We start from the raw sequence: 21,665 nt of genomic DNA on the forward strand, positions 1-21,665 counted from the left end.
TTGTGCATCTCACGCTGATTAATGTTGGAGGTACGCTACTGGCAGGAAGTAGACGTGGAGGAGAAGGCTTATCTGTGAAGCCTCACCTTCCATAGTTTTCTCTTCCTCATACTCAGTATGTGGTATCAATGCACTTGAATACCTTCAACCAGGCTTCTATTACATTCATTGGTTTCTTTCTACGCCACCTTATCTTTCCCCTCTATCTCACTTGCTATGGACCTGAACATGGCAGAACCACTTACCTGTCCTTTCCATCTCTTTGGGAATCTTTGGCTTGAAGATCCCACAAATTTTCTCGGGACATTTGACGCATCAAACATGTATACAAATATGGCTCTCATCAGATTCTTCGATCGGAGCCGGAAGGGTGGCAGCTCTTTTACTGGTACCTGTCTCTTTCTATCCATCCTTTTTGACGGAGTCCCAACTGACCAAAAATAGCCCCACTGGGACAGACGAAATGGAACCTGGGGTCAGCCTTTGCGAAATCCAACGACCGGGAAATAGCTCTTTGGAACAAGCGAGGGGTAGAAAGGTCAACCCGAGACCTTATGCCACCAAATGGCTCCAAGAGTCTTTGATTGTATGTCACCTTAATCCTACTTACTACGTCGCAGAACCCAGAGATCGGCTTGTCGACAACCCTACCAGTCCAACGATAAGAATACTAAATAAAAGTGGCTTCTCATCGGGCAATACATTCTTGTTTGATCAGATATACCGAAGAGGGCGATCAGAGGATCTTATATCATGATCTTGTACGTGAGCTTCGACAAAACATGGCCGCTATTGTCGGGATTTGCTATGGTGGAGATGCCTGGAAAGAGATGAAAAGAGAGCTAGGCTCCCGACTGATCCAACTCCCCCTCTGGAGCGAGCTTGAATCCGTCAAGCTGTAATACGAGGTTGATGATGACCATCAACATATAAGGAGGTTTATCCTTTACGTTCGGCACCCACAATTCTTTGTTAGGTCTGGTTTTCATAAAATTAGCCCCCAAGCTCGGAAGGACTATGGAATTTCTCAAGATCTAGCTTTAACGCTAGAAAGGCGTCTAGCTGGCCATGGGAAAGATTTCACCGTCCATTATTTCCAAACTTGTTCCCAAATCATCGCTTCCACTTGCTACATTAACTTACTCTGTGATAAACCTCATACATACGACCATAGGGTGTGGAGAACAGGGCTTCCCGTCCGCTCAGCCGTACTTAAGCCACACGCCGGCAGGTTAGTAGTATGGTGGGTGACCACATGCGAATCCCTGCTGTTGTATGTTTTATTTTTTGTATTCCCGCTCTCGTTACCTTACAAGCTCAGTCCCTCAACAGTGTCCGCCCGGCTATCCCTCAACCTAGAATAGATGACGTGGCACTCAGCTTGACCTGTCGCCTCTCGCCCCCTGTCTTAGCATATTTCAGGGTCAAAGCTAACGCGACGTATGAGTAAAGAAATATTCTTCCCTGAACCTAGTGTGACTTACTTTACTCCATGTTACCTTCTCGTTCCTCGAGTTGTGGGGGGTAACTAGAAGGTCCTAATACATAAACCCCATAGCTTGAACCGAAGGCTATTGCAACTAGGAGTAGTACGTATTTCATCATTGTCACCTCACTTCGGCGTACCCAAGGGATGGGCCAAAACAACCCCTTAAAACCCCAGTCGTACGTACCACTGTAATTCAGGACACTACACCTCTCGTACTGCATAGTATATGATGCTATTTCTAATTAGGCTAGGGTATGTCTGAATACGTATTAGAGGTATCAACCAACCAAGACCCAATTACTAAGCCTCACTAATCCCTATTGAGAAAGATATTCTGTATGCTTGGCATTAGGCTATGTATTACACGTTACGCGCCGATCTACGACCATGGTGGGATTGTATTCAATCGTAATCTGTTACATCCGATCCTCTTGATAAATAAGGCAACGCCGCCGCATTATGCTCCCGAACTTACATCCACACGTATAAATCTTCTTTTCCGTGGAAAATACCTCGAGAACCCAACTTCCATGGCTTCACACCACATAACCTCGAATTTTGGCAACTACAATTCCGGCATCCAAGCAGATAAACTTGAGGTTGGGGGTGATATAAATTTCCACGTCTCAGAGGGTATGTTAATAGAAAGTCTGGTCAAATCATCATGACTAACGGCCTCTTGTCCTGCTAGGGAAAACAGAAGACGATCGGAATCAAGAATGTCTGCGGGATCTACAAGCTCTACTGGTTACTGATCCCCGGGACGATATAACCCGTATCAAGCGGGTTAAAGGAGGACTGCTCAAAGAGGCTTACTGCTGGGTTCTCGACAACGCAGACTACCAACAATGGCGCGACGACCTCAACAACCGGCTCCTATGGGTCAAGGGCGACCCTGGAAAGGGCAAAACAATGCTGCTTTGCGGGCTGATTGATGAGCTAACCAGCTCGACGTCCGACACTACCCTTTTTTCATATTTCTTTTGCGAAGCATCGGATACTGCACGTAATGGTGCTCTTGCGGTCCTGCGTGGCCTCATATACCTCCTTGTGATCGGACAGCCATCTCTTGTCTTTCATGTGCGGACGCGATACGACCAAAGAGGAAGTCAACTCTTCTCCGATGGAAACGCATGGGATGCTCTTTCGAACATCTTCTGTAATATCCTGAGAGACCCAAACTTAAAAGGAGCATTTGTGATCGTTGATGCCCTTGATGAGTGTATTGAAGATCAACGTTTGCTACTCGATCTCATTTGCCAAATCTCCTCGGTGCATCCACAAGTGAAATGGATTGTATCAAGCCGGAACGAACCAGAAATTGAGGATCAGCTTTTCTCTGCGACAGAAATGAGACTATCATTGGAACTGAACGAACAATCTGTATGGGATGCTGTCGCTGTGTTTATCCGTTACAGAGTCCAGAAGTTAGCTGCGAAGAAAGGATACAATGATGACCTTCAGGATGCTGTTTTGAATCATCTACTTTCAAATTCTCAAGGGACTTTTCTTTGGGTCAGCTTGGTTTGCACCGAGCTCCAGTCAAAAGCTGCATGGAAAGCTCGATCATTATTGAATACATTCCCACCTGGGCTTACACCTTTGTATGCAAGTATGATGAATCGCTTGTGCAGATCGGAGGATTCGGAGCTTTGCAAACAGATCTTGAGGACTATGTTGTTAGTGCACCGGCCCATTACCCTAGACGAATTTCCCACATTGGTCGATTTACCAGAGGACATTGGAGACGAACATGAATTCTTCGAGCAAATTATCGGAGGCTGTTACTCATTTTTAGTACTTCGCCAGCGCACTATTTTCTTTGTGCATTTGTCCGCCAAAGATTTCTTAATGGTACATAGACCCAACGATTTGTTTGATGTGGGGATAGAAAACGAGCACTACTCAATCTTTCAGCGGTCCCTCCAAGCCCTGCAGCGACTGAAATACGACATATACCGCTTGAAGATACCTTCTCTTCCCATCAACGAAGTGAGCCCGCCTGACACAGACCCATTAGCTCCATTAAAATACTCTTGCCTATATTGGGTCGATCATCTGCAGATCTGTCATGCGAGCGGAATGGCACAAGATGATTTTCAGGAAACTGGATCAGTCAGCTTGTTTTTCAACGAGAGTCTTCTTCACTGGCTCGAGTCCCTCAGCCTAATGCGTAGCGTCTCCCAGGGAATAGCGGCAATGTGCAGGCTTGGTGACTTATTAAAAGTACGGCCCAATCCCCTGATCAAACATAACATTTTAACATCGAGAATTAGAATGATGGGATGGGCGACAACCGCACCGAAACACTCCTGGGACAAAAAGTCGATGATGCAATTAGATTTACTCGACAGCATCACTTTGCAATCGAGAAATGGCCACTTCAAGTATATTGCTCATCACTACTTTTTACCCCCACTCAAAGCAAGACCAGATTGCAACACCAGAGCCAGATACCCAAGTGGATTCTTGGGGTCCATGGAATGGATATTGATTGGGACTCATGTATCTTCACTCTCCAGGGACATGGAGAAGGCGTTAATTCAATAGCATGGTCACAAGATGGACTCTATGTCGCATCCGGATCCACTGATAAGACAGTCAAACTGTGGGACACTTCCACCGGACAGTGCATATCAAGTATTTATGGGCATGAGGAAGGCATAACTTCGATAGCGTGGTCGCCGGATGGAACTCGACTTGCATCAGGGTCCTCGGACGGCGCAATCAAGATCTGGGACACAGCTACCAGAGAATGTGTAGCATTTTCCAAAGAAACATCCGCTATAGAATGTGTCACATGGTTACAAAATCAAAATCGACTAGCAACATGGTCAGTGAAAAAGAATTTCATGATTTGCGATCCATCACCCGAAAGGCCGCTATGTGACCCCGATTCCGGTTTATGCACATGTCCCAGTTTCTGCGCATATAACCTTGACGCTTCATTTTCCTGGACAGAAGATATGATTCGAGTTGCTAGATGGGAACGTGATGAAAGTATCTTAATCAGTGACCCAGTAACCGACGAAAGTATGTTCACGCTCATGCCAGTCAATCGTCGTATCTGGAACAAGCTTTCAAGTCTGTACTTGTCCAAAGATGGAACTCGACTCGCAATAAAGGAGACGGATTCCAGAATCAGTATTTGGGATACAAGAGCTGGAGATCTTCTACACGTTCTACATAAGCCGGGTGGTAATCTGACAGATATTATCTGGTCGTACGACAATGGCGGACTTGCAACGATTGGTTTGAACGAAGGGCTTCGAATTTGGGACGTGACCACCGAAACATGCTTATCGATTCACACTGGACACACCGGATTTGTGAGATCACTTGCCTGGTCGCGGGATGGGGCTTGGCTTGCAGGATCGTCTGAATACTTAGTTCGTATCTGGAACTCATCCTCTGGAAAATGCACATCTACTCTCAAGGGGCATACCGAAGACATAAATTCGGTCGAATGGTCACCAGACGGGACAAAGATTGCTTCAGGATCAAATGATACTAACGTCAAGATATGGGATGCAACCCGGCCATCTGCCCCAACTTTGCAACAACATGGCGATTCGGTTAATGTGATTTCCTGGTCACCAGACAGAGCCCGATTGATATCCGGATCTGATGATTGCGAAGTCCGGATTTGGGACACGGCTTCTGGGGATTGTACATTAATCCTCGAGGCGAAGAACTGGGCACTTTCTGTCGCTGAATGGTCTCATAAGAGCGATTACATCGCAACAACCTTCACTTATAGCCGATGGAGACATAAGATTGCTAAAGATCGATCACCACTCTGCGACGGTATTGCCACACGCAAACACATGAGTGAATGGAGACACAAAGGACAGCAAGTCGACTCCGATGGATGGAATTGTGACGCATGGGTCTGGTGCCCAGATACTGGACGGTTTGAATTTTGTATCGATGCGAAAGGAGGTCCAATCACTGCAATCGCGTGGTCTGGCGATGATAGCCGCTTGGCAGCAAGCTCATGGGGTTCTTCTATTCAGGTCTGGGGAATTTCCAACAGGCAGTGTATTTGGAGCTTTGATTTCGCGCATTGCAACAAACACATGAGTTCAGTTTCCTGGTCACCAGATGAGAGTCGAATTGCTACAGGATGGGAAGGAAATACAATTAAAGTCTTGGATCTTGCCATGAAACAGATTATCTGTATACTGCAGCATCCAGGCGATGACAGCAATATTTTATCGACTACTTGGTCGCATGATGGACACAGACTCGCATCCGGATCAACAGACAACACTGTGAGAATTTGGGATACTGTCTCTGTTCAATGCATAACAGGATTTCATGTCCCTTCACCCAGAAACCTTCAATTCAGTCCATTCAATTCGAATGACCTTGATACCCCAATTGGAACCTTCAAATTGGATGCCATCGTCTCGGCCAGCTCTTCTTCTCATAGCTTGAACATTTCACCAGCGCAGCCGTTTTACGGTTCTCGAGGCGAGTGGATAACTTTCGGGGGCAGAAACGTCATTTGGGTTCCATCGGCATATCGACCGAGTGCCTGGGCTCGATCTGGATTATCCCTTGCCATTGGAACTTGCTTGGGGCAGGTCCTAATTTTGCATTTCCAGGAAAACGGTGGGCCTCTGTTTACCAAAGACCTGCTGGATTGTGTGCCAGACTGCCGCGTTCTGCAAGACGATGTCACAGGGGGTTCGACGGATCAACGACGATGCCACCAAGCTTTTCGAGTGACAAAATACGAAGAACAAAAAGATCCCTATCGCCAAAGCGTCGTCGAAGCTTTTAATCAAGCAACTCTTGGGAACCCTGCATACATTCGTTGGTGGAACAACACACGCAGTGACGTTCTATGGATAGTAGCTGACTCGGGCCGTGGAAAATCCGGATTTGCTCGATCAATCGTCGAGGACTACATACCCACCTCAAGCCCGACGGTGACGGTTTGTTATTTCTTTTTTGAGGAGAGCGATGAACAGAACAACCTTGCTTCCGCACTATGTGCAATTCTTCACCAGCTTTTCGACCAGAGGCCTCATTTAATTCATCATGCATCTTCGACTTGGGAAAACAATGGAAAGCGAATTCGACGGAAAGTTGACGAGCTTTGGGAGATATTGATGGCGGCAGCATTCAGTGATGTATCTCTCAAAATTATCTGTGTAATTGATGCTCTTAACGAATGCCGTCAGGATGATCAAGGGCGTCTGATCACAAAGCTCAAGCACTTCCACGACAATTCGCTATTTTTCACAAAGGGAACTTGGTTGAAATTCCTGGTGACCAGTCGCTCCTGTGGTCATATCCAGGATCAATACCAAGTCATCAAAGAGTCATTCCCCCTTATAGACTTCCAGGATAAAAGAAACGACGAGGACGACCGGGGCGAGGAGGGAGAGGGGGGGAGATCAATCCTTTCACCACAACAGGGTCATTCAGGAGCTGTTAACCTCCAGGGTTAGCCTCGATGATGGAAATGACCAACACATCTGTACACCAAGTTCTGTCTGTGGAGAAGGCCACGAGGAAATTTTACAAATGATTCTAGACCCTGGAGCTGACGTCGATGCTCAACTCACACACTACTACGCTGCACTACAAGCTGCTTGTGAATGGGGACATGGCCATTCTGTGCAGTTGTTGCTAGAGCGCGGGGCCAATACGAATACAGAGGGTGAAATTTATGACAAATTGCTACGGACTGCTTGTTTCAATGGAGATGAAAAGGTCTTACGGTGCCTCTTAAGTCACAGGACGGAGATTCTGGCTGTTATCAATTCTGGCTCTTCAACAATGACCAGACCCGCTGAAAATGGCCACCGCACAGTGATAAACCCTCATGTCTCGAATAGAGCGGATATTCAGATAGTTGGTGGTCGAGGTTACCCGCCAATCATTATATCCTCGTGTTTTGGTCATCTTCAGATGGTAGAACTACTTCTTGAAAAGGGGGCTAGCGTCAATTCAATCAACAAAAGAGGTCATACGCCTCTGCATTATGCCTCTGAATACGGCTATTCTAACCTGGTCAATCTACTCCTCACACGACCGGATATTGTTATCGATGTTCAAGATGACACTGGAAGGACACCTTTTTTCCTTGCTGCGGCCAGGGGGCATGTCGAAATATTACAGATACTTCTACGACATAATGCCTTTCCGAATTTCAAAGACCGCTATCAAATGACACCCTTGTGCGCCGCTATCCGAAACGCACATGAGAAAACTATCAATTTTCTGCTTCCATTGACCGGAGCTCCAATTGACCCGGAAGACAACCTTGGCTACAAGCTAATGTGGTGGGCGAGCAGAAGTGAACGCAGAAGTGTAGTTGAGCTCGTGCGCCAATGGGTTCAACAAATGGCCATTGCTTTCTACGAAGTTGGCCGTGACACAGAATATTCTTCAACTGAAACTCGCCAGTCCTCTAGGTCCTGTGATGTGTGTACTGGAATGATCTCTCATGGCCTTGCCTACTATACCTGCAATACTTGTTTCAATTTTGACATTTGTCTGGCCTGTCAATCTTTCGGTCTTCTATGCTTAAGTTCTTCTCATGATTGGACTCTTAATTGAGATTTTCACAGTACCCGAAATGACAACTATAATTTCAATAGCTGCTCTAGGCCCAATCTATTCTGTCTTCTCTTGTTTAGAATTTTAACAGTTTCATTTACATTCTTCCCAGACAGTAATCTCCTGAGATGTGCAGCTTTCGTCATGTCGTCGTCCTCCTTTTCTCATTACTAATATTGATTAATAGATAGTTGCTTTTTGGTTTCAGATAAGTGAGAAGGTGACTTAGTAATGGATCAATAGTACTAGTAGCTTGGTGAAGATGGCCTGGTGAACAACAGTGAAGACTATTCATTTCATCTCTTATGTTCTTTCCAGTACTTTCTTAATCTTTCCTTGCCAGAATTTACAAATGCGACTTTTGTATGTTACTTCCGGCCCTTCAGGTGAAGGGGCGCTTCGCTAGTGCAGTGAGCTTAGGACAAATCGTGGGCGCTAGGTGACCACCGCCATGCAATATATGTTGTATGTTTTTATTTTTTCGTGTGTGAGAAATCAACTTACTAGGGAACAGAAAGAACAATGTAAGGCAAACAACCGGAAATTCCTTCAGGCTGTGAGAAGGGTCTTCACAGACAAGTATCAGGAAAAGCATCGTCGGAAAAGTGAGAAAATCCAAGAAATGACTAGAATACTTCACTCTTTCGCAAGACCTCTACAGCCAATGATCGAGCTCAAGCTCAAACAGGAAATACCGCAAGATCAGCCGGTGAGCTAATCGAAATACTTGGTTTCGGCAAGCCAAAGGTCAGTGATTTGCAGAAAAAACTTCGACAAGAGAGAGCTTATGGCCTGGCAAATACCATTTTGTCTTTCCAGAGGGTCTATCATGACCTTGTTGATAGTGAGCTTCTGCAATTAGTTATTCGGTGACTCGAACACCCCCCAAGTACGACACCGGAAGAGTTTAGCTGGGGAGACCTTCCAGGCCAGCTTACTGAGTGGATACAAGCCCGGGCAGGTCCTAGATTAAATAGCAAATCTATATCGAATCGAGATACGCTGGAAACAGTCTTTCAACTTTTGAGCTGGAGAAAAGGAGCAGATCGCGAAAGTTTGCTTCCTTTGACTGCATACTCTATCACTTCCCTTGCAGTCACTGTAATAATACAATATCTCAAAGAAATTTTGAGGCCAGGGAGGCAAATAAGACGAAGTAGGACAGTTCCTGGGAGCACTGACAAAGTAATCCAAAGAAAGTGCTCGGTATGCCAAAAACTTTTTCTGGATGATGCTTTCCCGCGTTTTTCAAAAGGATATACCAGGCAAATATGTCATCACGGAGCATGAGAGAGCAACTTGTTGTTGGATAGAATGTTGAGGGAGAAATGTATCTCTTGTCCCTACGAATCCTTGACAGCCTTGGAGGACTACATACGTTCAAACGGACAAGAGCTTAGTTCCATAATTTTCAGGGCTCTCAGTTGAAGGTGGAAGACTCCAGGATACTCTCTCATATGGGTCATATATACCACCTAAATTCTTTATTACCAGGGGCTAGGTGGAATCTCCCAAATATTAGGGTGAACATAGATTTCCAACCCAGAAAGCTGTATCATGACGTTGTTTGGACTTATTAATACTAGTATGTATGTATGGTTGTACGGTTTTAGATGCTTTCAAAACCAAATATCTTATGGAGGAAATATACAAAGAACGAGCAGTAACCCCCCCCCCCCCCCAAAAAGTCCAAATCCCCGCAGTCGTCTAGATATGCGAGGTTGTCATAAATTGCACCCATCACGGAGCCCTACATACGTAGTTAAACCTTCCCTCAGGCTGAGGTCCGCCTCCCAACTTCATAGACCGTTCTTCCGTCAGGCAGGGCAAAATAAATGCTCAACAGTAGTCAAAGCTTTGACAAAATTTCCATGTCCTTGGAAGGACAGATGAGACTACAGATTGATAAACTCAATGACGAGAGACCTGCAGCTCATCAACCATCGAGAAATGTGGACGGGTGAAAGGATATTTATACGAGAATGAAACTGGAAATAGTGGAACAATCTATAAATCTACCTAGACAGCTCATGAAGTCATATGCTCTCTGTAGAATGTTTCTATACAATTTCGAATTCGATGGTTCCCCATCCTTCATATGTGCAAGACCACTGTCCAGGTCCCTGAATCAGAACCGCCTCTAAGCAACTTCCCGGCATAATGAGCTGCCCTGCCTTGAACTCGATGCCATACTTCGATAAAGTGTTGATCAGCCACGCAGTTGCTGCTAATGGGTTTCCAAGAATGTTTTTTGTGTTTCCCTCCATCACCTGTTGGCCGTTGCACTTCAAGTAGCCACGAGTGTTGCTAAGATTGAGGTCGGAGATCTTGCGCGGGGTGCCACCAAGAATAATAGCTCCAGTAGATCCATTGTCGGCCAGGGTATCGGGGAGATCAATAGCCCAGTTCTTGACACGAGAGTCAATGATCTCAATAGCAGGGAGGGCATAGTCGATCGCGCTGATGACATCGGCGACAGTGACATTAGGGCCTTTGAGATCACTCTTCAGTACAAATGCGGGCTCCAATTCAACATATGGCTTGATGAATTTCTCACGAGGGATGGAAGTACCCTCGTAAAGGAAAGAGCTTGCATGTAGAAATCCGTAGTCAGGGTGGTCGAGGCCAAAGGCGGTTTGCATCACTTTCGCGATATTTCCGAGCTTATATCCAACCAATCGGTCGCCATTTTGAACAGCGTGAAGGGAATTGAGCTCCTGAATTTTGAAACCGTCGTCGGCATTCAGGCTGGGCCAAGTCTTTGATGGAGGGTCGATAGGCTTTCCTTCAGCCCGAGCGGTGCGAAGCGCAACCGCGACATCGTTTAGGTCAAATGCGGACATGGTAGAAAATATGTAATACAGAAGAGAATTAGATAGATGAATGTCGTAGAAACTTGGTATCGTAATAGAAGGAAAGTTATTAGGAAGCACGGTATACTTATAAAAGATTTTGAAACCGCGTTGTGCTATCTTCGTGCGAGTCCATGGCTCGGGTATCTCGCCAGAGGATTCCGAATAAGCGGGGGGGTTCGTACAATGGATGTCGCTTTACCCACTCCAAATCACAATGACCTTCCTTATTCCATAACCATGAGAAATGAGCCGAGATAAAGCGGATGTTCTTAAGGCGTCGGATCAGAAGCCGAACCCCAGCCGAACTTACTCGTCGGCTCATCTAGAGCAAACCCTCAACATTCTCGGTGCCTGGCTCCACTCTCGCCTTCACCCGAGCGAGGTGAAAATCTAGGAGATAAACATCATATTTTTGAGATAACGCCTTCGGATGTACCCCAGGGCACGGTTCAGATTGAATCCACATGGCCATGAGGGGAGGAAGAGTCCAGGGCCGTCTCGGGATCTGGTGGAGTTGTCCGTAGTGAGAATCACACGACCTTCTTTCTGCTAATCGCTCGGCTTCGATGCGGAGAACCACAACTTTTCAAATTATATAAACTTCACTTGCATTTTTCAGGTAGCAATTCTTCTATCAGACACAAGCATACCAATCAATCTTCCCTCTTCCCTATTCTATACTCTACCAAACACATACACAATGGCACCTTCAGCAATCTCCTATGAAGACGTTGAGCCGCCAGTCGTCATTGGTCCTTCGACCAAGAAGGCTATGCGCCCCTCCAATCAGCTACCCCAGTCTTTGATCGACGGCGCAAAGGTTGAAAAGCGCGAGGCCTTTGACCCTGCCAAGCATTTGAACTTCCAGCCTCCGAAGTCTATCACAACTATGGAGCAGATTGGACTCAAGGGACATGGCATTTCACCTCACGCGGCCACTGAGCCTTTCCCTCTCTTTACTCAAGAGGCCATCGCCCAGATTCGGGCTGAGATTTTCGACGAGAAGGTCCTCGAAGAGTGCCAGTATTCTTCCACATTCAACAAGAACATGGTACGAGGTATGGGCGCAGCGTGAGTACCTCATCGATGTCGTGCTACAGGCTTCTGGCTAACTGTTTCAGACGCGCTCCTTTCACATACAGTGCCTGGAAGTCTCCCGAGGTGCTAGCCAGAATTTCAGAAGTGGCAGGCATCGACCTGGTACCCTCTATCGACTTCGAAATAGCAAACATCAACATCTCGATTCGGGATGAGAATGCAAATGTGGAGCAGACTGTGAATCTGGTGCAAAGTGATGAGGATCTTCCTGCTGTTGCTTGGCACTACGACAGTTTCCCATTTGTGTGTGTGACTATGCTTTCTGATTGCACTGGCATGGTTGGCGGAGAGACCGCATTGAGAGCCCCTAGCGGAGAAATTAAGAAGGTTCGCGGGCCAGCTATGGTGAGTTAAACCTCCTTGAATATAGCCGGGTTAGGCAGTATTTCTGACTTGCCACTTCGTATAGGGAACCGCTGTTGTTATGCAAGGACGCTATATCGAGCACCAGGCTCTGAAGGCCCTCGGTGGCCGTGAGCGCATCAGTATGGTTACTTGCTTCCGGGCAAAGTCGCCCCTAGTCAAGGACGAGACCGTTTTGGTGGGAGTGCGAGGAATTAGCAACATCTCTGAGCTATACACTCAGTACACCCAGTACCGTCTAGAGGTTCTGGAAGAGCGAATTCGCCACCAATTGAAGCAGGAGCGAGAGCGTGAGATTGCCAAGCGACCTTTCAACATTCCGGAGATCAAACGATTTCTTACCAACCAGAAGCTGTTCATTGAGTCCATGCTTACTGAAATCCAGGAGGTGGATTAGAATGACCATATTAAAAACGTTTACAATTGCACAAATTTGGACTTGAAGAGGGCATTGAAATTGTTCGTAGAATGTGCAAGATTTTATCAAATTTAATTCAAATGTTAGATTTCTTTTACTTGCTTTCGCTTAATTAATTTCCCATTGTTGTTTCTTCTACCAAGTATTGACATCTTGCTTGCCTCTTATTCTGTGATACTGAGTATACCATGTGTGTCGCTCAAAGCATCGGGATCGTAGACTTAGTCTTGCAGAAACCGCTAATGAACCATGCGATCTATTAGCTCTTACACATAATCCAGATTATACATACATGCCCTATTGTAATACAGTATGCGTCATAATGCGCACTACCGATAGTAACTAGTTAGTACGGAATAGTTAGTGTGGGGAAATGGAGAAGGTCCTAGCTTGCCCATCAGCCGAGATCACGTAAATAGGCTGGGGGTCTCGGGCCCGGTCCGAGGCCTTTCGCTAATATATCGGGTTCATCCGACCACGATTGCCATGCGGATCCTCACAGAGGGCAGTAAACCTAATTCATGCCAATTTGCGGGGTCCCCAGAAATCCTCCCTGGTGATAAAATTACAACCCCTCTTATTGGGCACCGCCATTTTCCCCAATGCCCTGCCTCTATATAAGATCAACTTGTTCGCCAAGGAGAAAATAAATCGCACCTCAATTCGATTGATTGCACCATGAAAAATACTATGAAAAAGTCGGATGCATTGGATGCGTCGGACGCGTCAAACGACAAACCAGACACGCAGCAACTTGAAGTCACCACTTACGATGATGTATTCGGAGAAATTACAGATGACGGTCCCAACTTTCGCAATGTCAGTAGAAGCATTCATCAAGTTGTACATTACAACTGCTAACTAGTCCGAGTCGTAGGTTGGATTTACAGGAACCGTCATCCTCATGATGAAAACTCAAATCGGCCTTGGTGTCCTTGCTATTCCGTCTGCCTTGGATGTTTTGGGCATGATCCCAGGCATTATTTGTCTTCTTACCATCGCCTGTATAACTACTTGGTCTGGATATATTATCGGAGACTTTAAGATCAATCATCCCGGAGTCTATAGCATTGATGATGCCGGTGGAATCATGTTTGGCTTGCCAGGACGAGTTGTCCTCTCGGTTGGATTCTGCTTGTGTACGGTTCCCTCATGATGTGGTTTTGGTTGAATGAGACCAACAGATAAGGCAGTCACTTACCGCATACAGATTACATCTTCAACAGTGGTTCGGCTATTCTAAGTCTTTCTATCGGGTTGAATGCTGTCTCGACCCATGCCACTTGCACTGCAGCTTTCGTCGCAATTGCTGCGATCTTCGGGTGTGCTTTCAGCAGTATCCGAACTCTAGGCAAGATTACTTGGCTGGCATGGGTTGGACTGCCATGCATTCTCACTGCTAGTATGTTTCAAATTACTTGACTCCTGAAGCTGCCGACTAATGTGCTTTAGTCCTGATTGTTACAATTGCGGTCGGCATCAACGGTGGCCCTGCATCTGCATCAAGTAATGATTGGGTTTCTGATTGGGAGGTTACCACCAAGCCTACTTTTCCAAAAGCGATTGCAGCAGTGTCAAATCTCCTGTTCGCCTTCTCCGGAACACCCGGTAAGATTTACTTAGCGAGACTCAAGTTTTCCGCAATCGCGAAATGCCTTTTGTTTTAGGGCCACTTTTACTAACTCGAGTTTCGAACTCCAGGCTTTTTCTCCATCGTGTCCGAAATGCGTGACCCACGTCAATATGGCAAAGCCGTGCTTGCCTGTCAAGCCGGGGTTACCATTGTCTACGCAGTCATTGGCTGCCTCATCTACTACTATTGTGGTACTCATGTGTCTTCACCAGCCCTTGGCTCGGCTGGTGGTACTGTGAAGATCATCAGCTATGCATTTGCTATACCCGGACTACTTGTGACCATGACAATTGTCACCCATGTAAGCTGAAGCCTTGGGGGAAACATGCAACCCATTTCTGACGTAACTTCGCACATAGATTCCTGCCAAATTTATCTTCGTCCACCTCCTTCGAGGCTCGAAGCACCTTACCAGCAACAGTCTCACACATTGGGCTACATGGATCGGCTGTACCTCCGGCATCACCGTCATCGCTTATATTATTGCAAGCACCATTCCAGTATTTGATGATCTTGTTTCCCTCATTGGTGCTTTACTTGGCCCTGTCATGTGTCTGCAGCCAATGGGAGCTATGTGGCTGTACGACAACTGGGGTAAGGGCAAAGTTGAGAAAAAGAAAACTTGGCTGTCAATGGTTATATGGAGCAGTTTCGTGATTGCCATTGGGTGTTTCTTGATGGTGGCAGGAACCTATGGCTCAGTCATGAGTATTGTTTCTGCGTATGCCAGTAGTGGGGGTTCTGCCGCATTCTCTTGTGCTGATAATTCGAATTCGACCTAGTCGAAAGAGAAGTCAATGAACGAATAGCATTGTGTTCCTCGTACAGACTTATGGGTACTGATTGTGGATAGCATGGCTACTGTGTATGCAGTTTCAGAGAACGGTGCTGTAGATAGGAGGTGACGGATGTGTGAAAATGGAAAAGTTAAAGTACTGCCTATATTTGGCAGTGAAAACCCTGGTCTTCCGTCAACTTCCATGGCAGCTCCGTCTATATGCATACTTAGGTAGCTCAGTACATACGATAAGCATCAAACACATTACGCGGCAAATCTAGCTATTGAAAATTTTGAGATTATTCATCTAGCAGCAAAGCAAGGATGTGAACAGGCAAATAGTCAATAAAGCCTCAAACACAGGCCTTGGGGCAAAATGCATACCTACGAGTGCCACCATTCACGGATGAAATTTCGATTCCCAGGTAGTTCCAAATCTACTTTGCCTTGCTTACTCGCACACTTTCAAAACTCCGATTGGAAATGTACAACACTACACAAGTGGGATGGTTTCACATTGACAGAATCTCGGTACCCAAAAGAGCCGGTAATCCAAAATCCAAAACTAGTCTATATAGCGCGGGGGGTAAGTTTACAAACTAAAGCATGTTATCCGCATTCCGGGCGCTGGCTCGGTGAGTCTCCGAGTTGCCACAGTCCGAGCCGATATTCATCCTCCGGCTCGGACTCGGGCAAGGGTAAACCTTCAACCTTTAGCCCCCAAAGTCAATCCCATCGGCAATCCCTACTATTGACCCATGCGTCATGTATTACCCAAAACGGGTAATGATCCCACTTTCGTGATTGTTGGGCAATCTGACCTTAATTCAACCCGAGCCAAGACTGAGGGACCCCAATTGTGGAGCCGAGGTTTACCCCGGGAGGTCGGCTTCGAACCCGAGGGAGCTACCCCAGTCTGATTCTACACTCTGTCCGGGGAAAAAGCAGAATGGACCTAAAGCGCAAACATCCAGTCCCACCAGACATCTGATTGTTTTTTTTTGTTTTTTTTGTTTTGGTTTCAAACACATTTTTGTCTCCTCGAGTGACGTCTCCCTTTCCCAATTCTGTGAATCCGAATTTACAAATCCAAGCAACATCTCTATTATGCTCGATCTCGTTGTCATTGGAGCTGGCTTTAGTGGCCTCCAGGCCGCGTATTCTGCCAAGCAGGCCGGTCTCTCAGTTGCTGTTGTTGAAGCTCGCGACCGCGTCGGCGGAAAGATATGGAGCGTGCCGTTGGCTTCAGAACGAGGCTGTGCCGAGCTAGGTGGCGCCTGGATCAATGATAGTCTGCAGCCGCGTGTTTGGAAGTACGCTCAGCACTTTGGCTTGAAGGTTGTGAAGCAGCGTCTAGAAGGGACTGCTATCATGCAAGAAAGTGAGAATGAAAGATTCGAGTTTCCTTTCGGTGTCGCTCCGGAGGTTAGCACATTTGATTTCTACTCTGGCTATTACACATGCTAACTTGAACTTGGATGTGTTTCTAGTGGAGCGTTGAGGAGAAAGATAATCTTGGGCTCATTCGGGACCATTTTCAAGCCGAATCCCTCCGTCCTGGCTTGCCGTCCGCGGAGGTAGACAGCCTAACCTTGGATGCATACGTCCGACAGCTGGGCGCTCTACCAAAGGTTATCAAGATGGTTAACATCTGGTCTCGGGTCATGCACGGCTTAGAATCAACAGAGCAATCTGCTGCATGGTTTATTGACTATTGCCGCCGTAACAAAAGCTTTCTCGCCATTCGAGCCGATGATTCTACCGGTGGTCAATACCTCAGATTCCAAGATGGTATGCTTTGAATCAGTGCGCGTTTCCACAATTGCTAACCTAACCAACCTGTAGGGGCACAATCAATCGCCAAGGAGCTTTCCAAAATAATTGGTTCATGTTCTATCCACCTCTCCTCACCAGTAGCTTCAATGAACGACCACGGATCGCACGTTGAGATTGTCACTAGAAACGGAAAAAGAATTCCCGCTAGGAAGTGCATCATGTCTGTTCCCAGCACCATGTACAAAGAGTTTAAGTTCAGTCCCCCTTTACCTCCTGCCGTCCGAGAGGTAACAAACGGAACAATTCTTGGAGACTACAACAAAGCTATTGTGTGTTATGACAAGCCCTGGTGGCGGAGCGAAGGGTTCAACGGATATTTCGCCAGTTTCTCCGGGCCAATCACGCTGGGACGGGATACCAGCGTTGATGAAAAGAGTCACTACTCTTTGACCTGTTTTGTGAATGGAGCACCAGGACGAGAATGGAGTAAGCTCCGTCCTCATGAGCGTCGATCAATAGTGTTGAAACAGCTATTCCAAATTTTCGACAAAAAGCCCGAAGTTTTCCGTCCGATCGAGGTTTTCGATCAAATATGGCAACATGAGGAGTTTAGTAGAGGCGCGTTGGCCCCTGTTCATGCACTAGGGCATCTTACCAAGTACGCATCGGTATATGGCCAGCCCGTGGGCAATATTCATTTCGTCGGCACAGAGTATAGCACCGAGTGGAAGGGTTATATGGAAGGTGCACTCTGTTCTGGAGAGAAGGGGGCCCAACAAGTAATCGATTGCTTGAACTACATCCCTGCAAAGATATGATTCATTGCAACCTCATCCTGGCCTCTTTCATCGAATTTTTTCAACGAGCGCGTGTTCATAAAGCCAATATGATATCCTCTACCGAGGTGTGTGCGCAGTCACTTTTAGGCTACATTTAAACAATAATATTGGCATGTCTCAACTTGAACTTGAAAAGAGCGATATCTCACTGGCAAGGAAATGTAGTGATTCCACTTGATTGAATGACGAAAGCCTGGAAATACTCGCTGTTTGATATATTATATCCCTATCCGAGATCTAACAAACTGCTTTCCGCTCCACCAATCTGCTCAATAATAGATAAAAACTCATACGATGAGATTCCAACATCATCTAAGATCTCAAGACCGTGAGTGACATGCGAGGGCGAAAGGTAACTCTGCATGGCTTGTTCCTGCGCATGAGTATCTAATGCCATATACTCAGCTGACGAATGATCCAAATGATCAATATTAGAGCGGTGGGCGTTCACGATATTGTCAGCATCATCCGGGGTCGCAAGGTACAATTCCTGCAACCCGTATCGCTCAATCCGGATGGCCAGCTCGCGAAAAAGACCTTCCAGATGCGTCAGATCTGTTTTTCGCGCGGCTGCTAGCATGTTTCCTTTTGAGATCATCTCGTCGAGGATTGCGTGGGCTTCTTGACCGTCGTATCTTTGGCCTTCTGTTGCGTGGGGGAATAGGGTATTTGCCATCATGAGATGTAGGGCAGCGCCGTATGTGACTTCCATCTCAAATGGGAGAAATACCTCTGAAGTTTGGTTAGGACATTGCGTAAGAAAGGGGTTGTGAGGAATTGAGGGGAAGTCACTTACCAAGAAGGCTATCCTCATCTCTCAATATTTGTAGAGTTTTGATTGCGGACTTGATGCCTGTGGATATCAAGGCTTTTGTTGGAGCCAAAAAGCTTTCCCAATCATCTTGCCGGTGTTCCAGCCATTCCAGTCGTCCCTTGAGGACAGAAAGCAAAAGAGGCCGTGTCGCTACCACCACGCACTGCCCATAGTGTCGACATGTCAGAATTAGTTCCCAAACTGGAAGGAGTGTTGCTTGGTGATGTTTACCTGGTGATAGAGCAGTATAATATACCGTGTGCCTTTTGACATTGCCTCCACCGAGCTAGAGCTTTTTGGTGAAACAATATCTTCAATTTCCCGGGCGTAGAGGGTCATTTTCTGTAGAATCATCCTCGTCTTTTCTAGAAATGTCCCCAGCTCTGTTTTCTCGTTTTTGTAAATTGCTTGATTATTGATGTTAGTTTTTGCTCAGCATCAGAGACCTTCGGGGCCTTACAACTCAATATGGACGTGAATAAATATGACAGCTTGACGTGGAGGCACAGTGTAGCGTCATGTGGCGAGCCCTCCATCGCCTGAGTCATAACGGTGGTTATATCCTCGTCTCTAATGGCCATGGGAAGGCCAAGTGAGGAGGATATATGCCTATCCAACACGTAGAGTGTCCACCAAAGGTGGCGACAGTGCTTCACAGTTTTTGTCCCCAGCTCGGCTTCAGGAAGCTCCGTGTGCAGACCGTCAAGCTGAGCGATCCTAATGGCTTGGCCAATCTGCGCCCCGTCAATTTGAAGTGGTCAATAGATAGGAAATGTAGGATATGTTCTTACATATACGTTTGCTAGCTCACGATGATCACAAGAATAAAGGTAGAGTCCAGCAAGAGCAATGGTCTGCACGGCTTGTATACCTTGAGTCCATAGAACGTTGTAGTCTGGCAAGAGAGCCATGGCGCGTAAGAAATACTTTGAGCCTGGTGGTTCGCCATTTTTGCGAAACCGGAGGAGGAAAGCATTTCCAAATGCAAGGACCAACAAATATTGCACGAACCAAAGACGATCTTCTGTCGCCTTTTTGAGCGAGTTTCCACAGTAGAATTCATTCAAATGAGCCCTGAATTCATCTTCGTCGAAGAAATGGTACTGTTGGTCAAGATGGTGCTTGACCGTGTTGAATAAATAATGAGCGTCGTCAATCGAAGGGAGACCACTGATATCGGGGGGGATCCTCGAGTGAAGCGGATTTCCAACTCAGTGGGTACACTTCCTGATTCGAAGAGCTAGGAAGCTTATACGAGGGATCGAGATCGAGATTCTTAACCATCATGAGTGACAGTCGTGTCGTCAAAGACCATAAAGAAGTTGGGGCCAGCCAGCCTATCTCCAAATTAGCGATGATGTCCCTTTGTTGATTGACACATTGTGCATACTCCAACCGATTTTACCTTTGTAGACAGCATTAACAGTCGTAGAAGGCAGAGTGAATGGATTGGTCCAAACACTTCGTTCTTGGTCCCCTAAGTGATCTGGAGGTAAGAATTTCTTATGAGGCTCCGTGCTAGCTAGAAATAGGTTGAGCTCAAACGGAATTCTCGGACAGAATTCGATAGGGTATGCTTACCAGAATGAGCGGTGTTGAAATCAACGGTAGAGTCAAAGGCCAAGGCAGCGGAACGCTTTTCTCCTGCTGATGGTTCTCGATGCCGTGGAATAGGCTGGGGCTGGAGCTGAGGTTGAGGCTGAGGTGGGGATTGAGATTGAGATTGAGATTGAGGTCGAGCCTCAGTTTGCCTTGCTTGAGAGAGCAATTTTTGAAGGTAGCTGAGCAAAATATTAATTACCCGTCAATCCCTTTTACAAGACACTTGTACAAATTTACGAACCTTTCATCGATTACGACCTTGTTGGCGTCTGCGAATTGACAGGCCACTCCTCGCCGCTGGCAGTTGGCACATGGTTCCTTGCCCGAGCATTTGATCTTACTCTGTCGACAAGCGATACACCTAGATGATTGTTAATATTTTGATCCATATGGATGTTTGAACTTAGTATCCCATACGCGTTTGGGGTTCGTTTCGACTTAGGTGCCCCTTCTGCGCCCTGGTGTGACTCCATCGCGTGAAGCTAGATCACCTGGGCAGGGATATAGCAATGAAACAGGGTGAATTCGACTGAGGAGGTCTCATCGGTGTCTTTCATTCTCATTTCCTTACGCGGTGGGTAATCGAGGTTGGGAACGAGGGGGGCAAATCTTTCCCCTCACACTCAAAAAATTACGGGAACATTGGCTGGGGAAGTCTATGTTCCCCACCATCACAATCTGGTCGAGTCATTTTCTAACATCAAACACCCGAAGTCGGCAAATCTTCTAATTGTAGTAAGCTTCAGCGACCATGTCACGAGGCAAATCCAGTGGTGTCATAGTATAACCTTCTAAGAATGAAGCAAAATGGAAAATATGGGAAGAAATCTACTTGACAGAGGGTAATTGGCACAACCTTTGAGAGGAGACATTTGATGCGAAAGCCTACTTTAAGCTTCGATATATATGAGCTTGAATTTCTGGCCAACGCGCACAAACAGGGGATCAGGGATCGGGTGTGCAGCCGGAAATGTTGATGTGTCACTTTGCGCAGTCTCCCGAGATCGGAGCTCGGAAAGAAGCCGAGACTATCTGAGACTATCCGAGATGGTGCGGGGAAACATCGGGAAACACGGAACCGCCTCTATAGAACCCTGGTCGGAACTGGAGACTCTTTGGGGTCCATCTGTCTTATGTTTCCCCTTTTTGCTTCTGTGGTTCAAGAACTATCAACACCCGTAAGCTGTCATAAACTGCTCAGGTTGTGTAAATTTTTCTAATTGGGATTAGCATCCCCAGGGCAATCCTTAGAGTTTCCTTATAAAAGCCGAAGCTGCCTAGGTAACTACTTCTATGTAATTATAGAATGATACAATTGCCTTAAGGAGGAGAAATAAAGCTGGTAGATCATTGACTTGGATTAATTTCTATAGATATTTTCGTCTATCCATCCATCCCCCAGGGCATTTTCCATTTTCCTCGTT

General features: G+C 46.4%; 7 protein-coding genes across 7 annotated transcripts; 5 read left to right on the top strand and 2 right to left on the bottom strand.

Annotated features, from left to right (window-relative positions):
- Positions 1-2,019: 2,019 nt before the first annotated feature.
- N7533_012508 (uncharacterized protein) lies at positions 2,020-6,951 on the top strand (the record flags this gene model as incomplete). Its single annotated transcript, XM_057109158.1, has 3 exons — positions 2,020-2,122; positions 2,181-3,481; positions 3,766-6,951. 3 exons carry the CDS (start codon positions 2,020-2,022, stop codon positions 6,949-6,951), a joined length of 4,590 nt encoding a protein of 1,529 aa, XP_056954259.1.
- Positions 6,952-7,027: 76 nt separating this feature from the next.
- On the top strand, positions 7,028-8,065 carry N7533_012509 (uncharacterized protein; the record flags this gene model as incomplete). Its single annotated transcript, XM_057109159.1, has 1 exon — positions 7,028-8,065. One exon carries the CDS (start codon positions 7,028-7,030, stop codon positions 8,063-8,065), a length of 1,038 nt encoding a protein of 345 aa, XP_056954260.1.
- A 2,060-nt stretch (positions 8,066-10,125) lies between these two features.
- Positions 10,126-10,908, bottom strand: N7533_012510 (2-keto-4-pentenoate hydratase; the record flags this gene model as incomplete). The annotated part of the gene is made up of 1 exon (XM_057109160.1): positions 10,126-10,908. One exon carries the CDS (start codon positions 10,906-10,908, stop codon positions 10,126-10,128), a length of 783 nt encoding a protein of 260 aa, XP_056954261.1.
- A 712-nt stretch (positions 10,909-11,620) lies between these two features.
- On the top strand, positions 11,621-12,778 carry N7533_012511 (uncharacterized protein; the record flags this gene model as incomplete). Its single annotated transcript, XM_057109161.1, has 3 exons — positions 11,621-11,991; positions 12,042-12,363; positions 12,428-12,778. The coding sequence occupies 3 exons, from the start codon at positions 11,621-11,623 to the stop codon at positions 12,776-12,778; spliced, it is 1,044 nt and encodes a 347-aa protein (XP_056954262.1).
- Positions 12,779-13,477: 699 nt separating this feature from the next.
- N7533_012512 (uncharacterized protein) lies at positions 13,478-15,214 on the top strand (the record flags this gene model as incomplete). Its single annotated transcript, XM_057109162.1, has 6 exons — positions 13,478-13,618; positions 13,677-13,938; positions 14,010-14,201; positions 14,252-14,407; positions 14,501-14,733; positions 14,792-15,214. 6 exons carry the CDS (start codon positions 13,478-13,480, stop codon positions 15,212-15,214), a joined length of 1,407 nt encoding a protein of 468 aa, XP_056954263.1.
- A 1,103-nt stretch (positions 15,215-16,317) lies between these two features.
- On the top strand, positions 16,318-17,804 carry N7533_012513 (flavin monoamine oxidase family protein; the record flags this gene model as incomplete). The annotated part of the gene is made up of 3 exons (XM_057109163.1): positions 16,318-16,635; positions 16,701-17,001; positions 17,056-17,804. 3 exons carry the CDS (start codon positions 16,318-16,320, stop codon positions 17,802-17,804), a joined length of 1,368 nt encoding a protein of 455 aa, XP_056954264.1.
- A 247-nt stretch (positions 17,805-18,051) lies between these two features.
- N7533_012514 (Zn(II)2Cys6 transcription factor) lies at positions 18,052-20,714 on the bottom strand (the record flags this gene model as incomplete). Its single annotated transcript, XM_057109164.1, has 10 exons — positions 18,052-18,557; positions 18,622-18,802; positions 18,871-19,046; positions 19,100-19,373; positions 19,431-19,809; positions 19,862-19,976; positions 20,030-20,161; positions 20,221-20,420; positions 20,483-20,602; positions 20,659-20,714. 10 exons carry the CDS (start codon positions 20,712-20,714, stop codon positions 18,052-18,054), a joined length of 2,139 nt encoding a protein of 712 aa, XP_056954265.1.
- Between the last annotated feature and the right edge of the window lie 951 nt (positions 20,715-21,665).

This window comes from Penicillium manginii, assembly GCF_028828005.1.
Source record: "Penicillium manginii strain IBT 31320 chromosome Unknown utg000009l:1.0-3297300.0:1.0-3298630.0, whole genome shotgun sequence".
Taxonomy (NCBI): domain Eukaryota; kingdom Fungi; phylum Ascomycota; class Eurotiomycetes; order Eurotiales; family Aspergillaceae; genus Penicillium; species Penicillium manginii.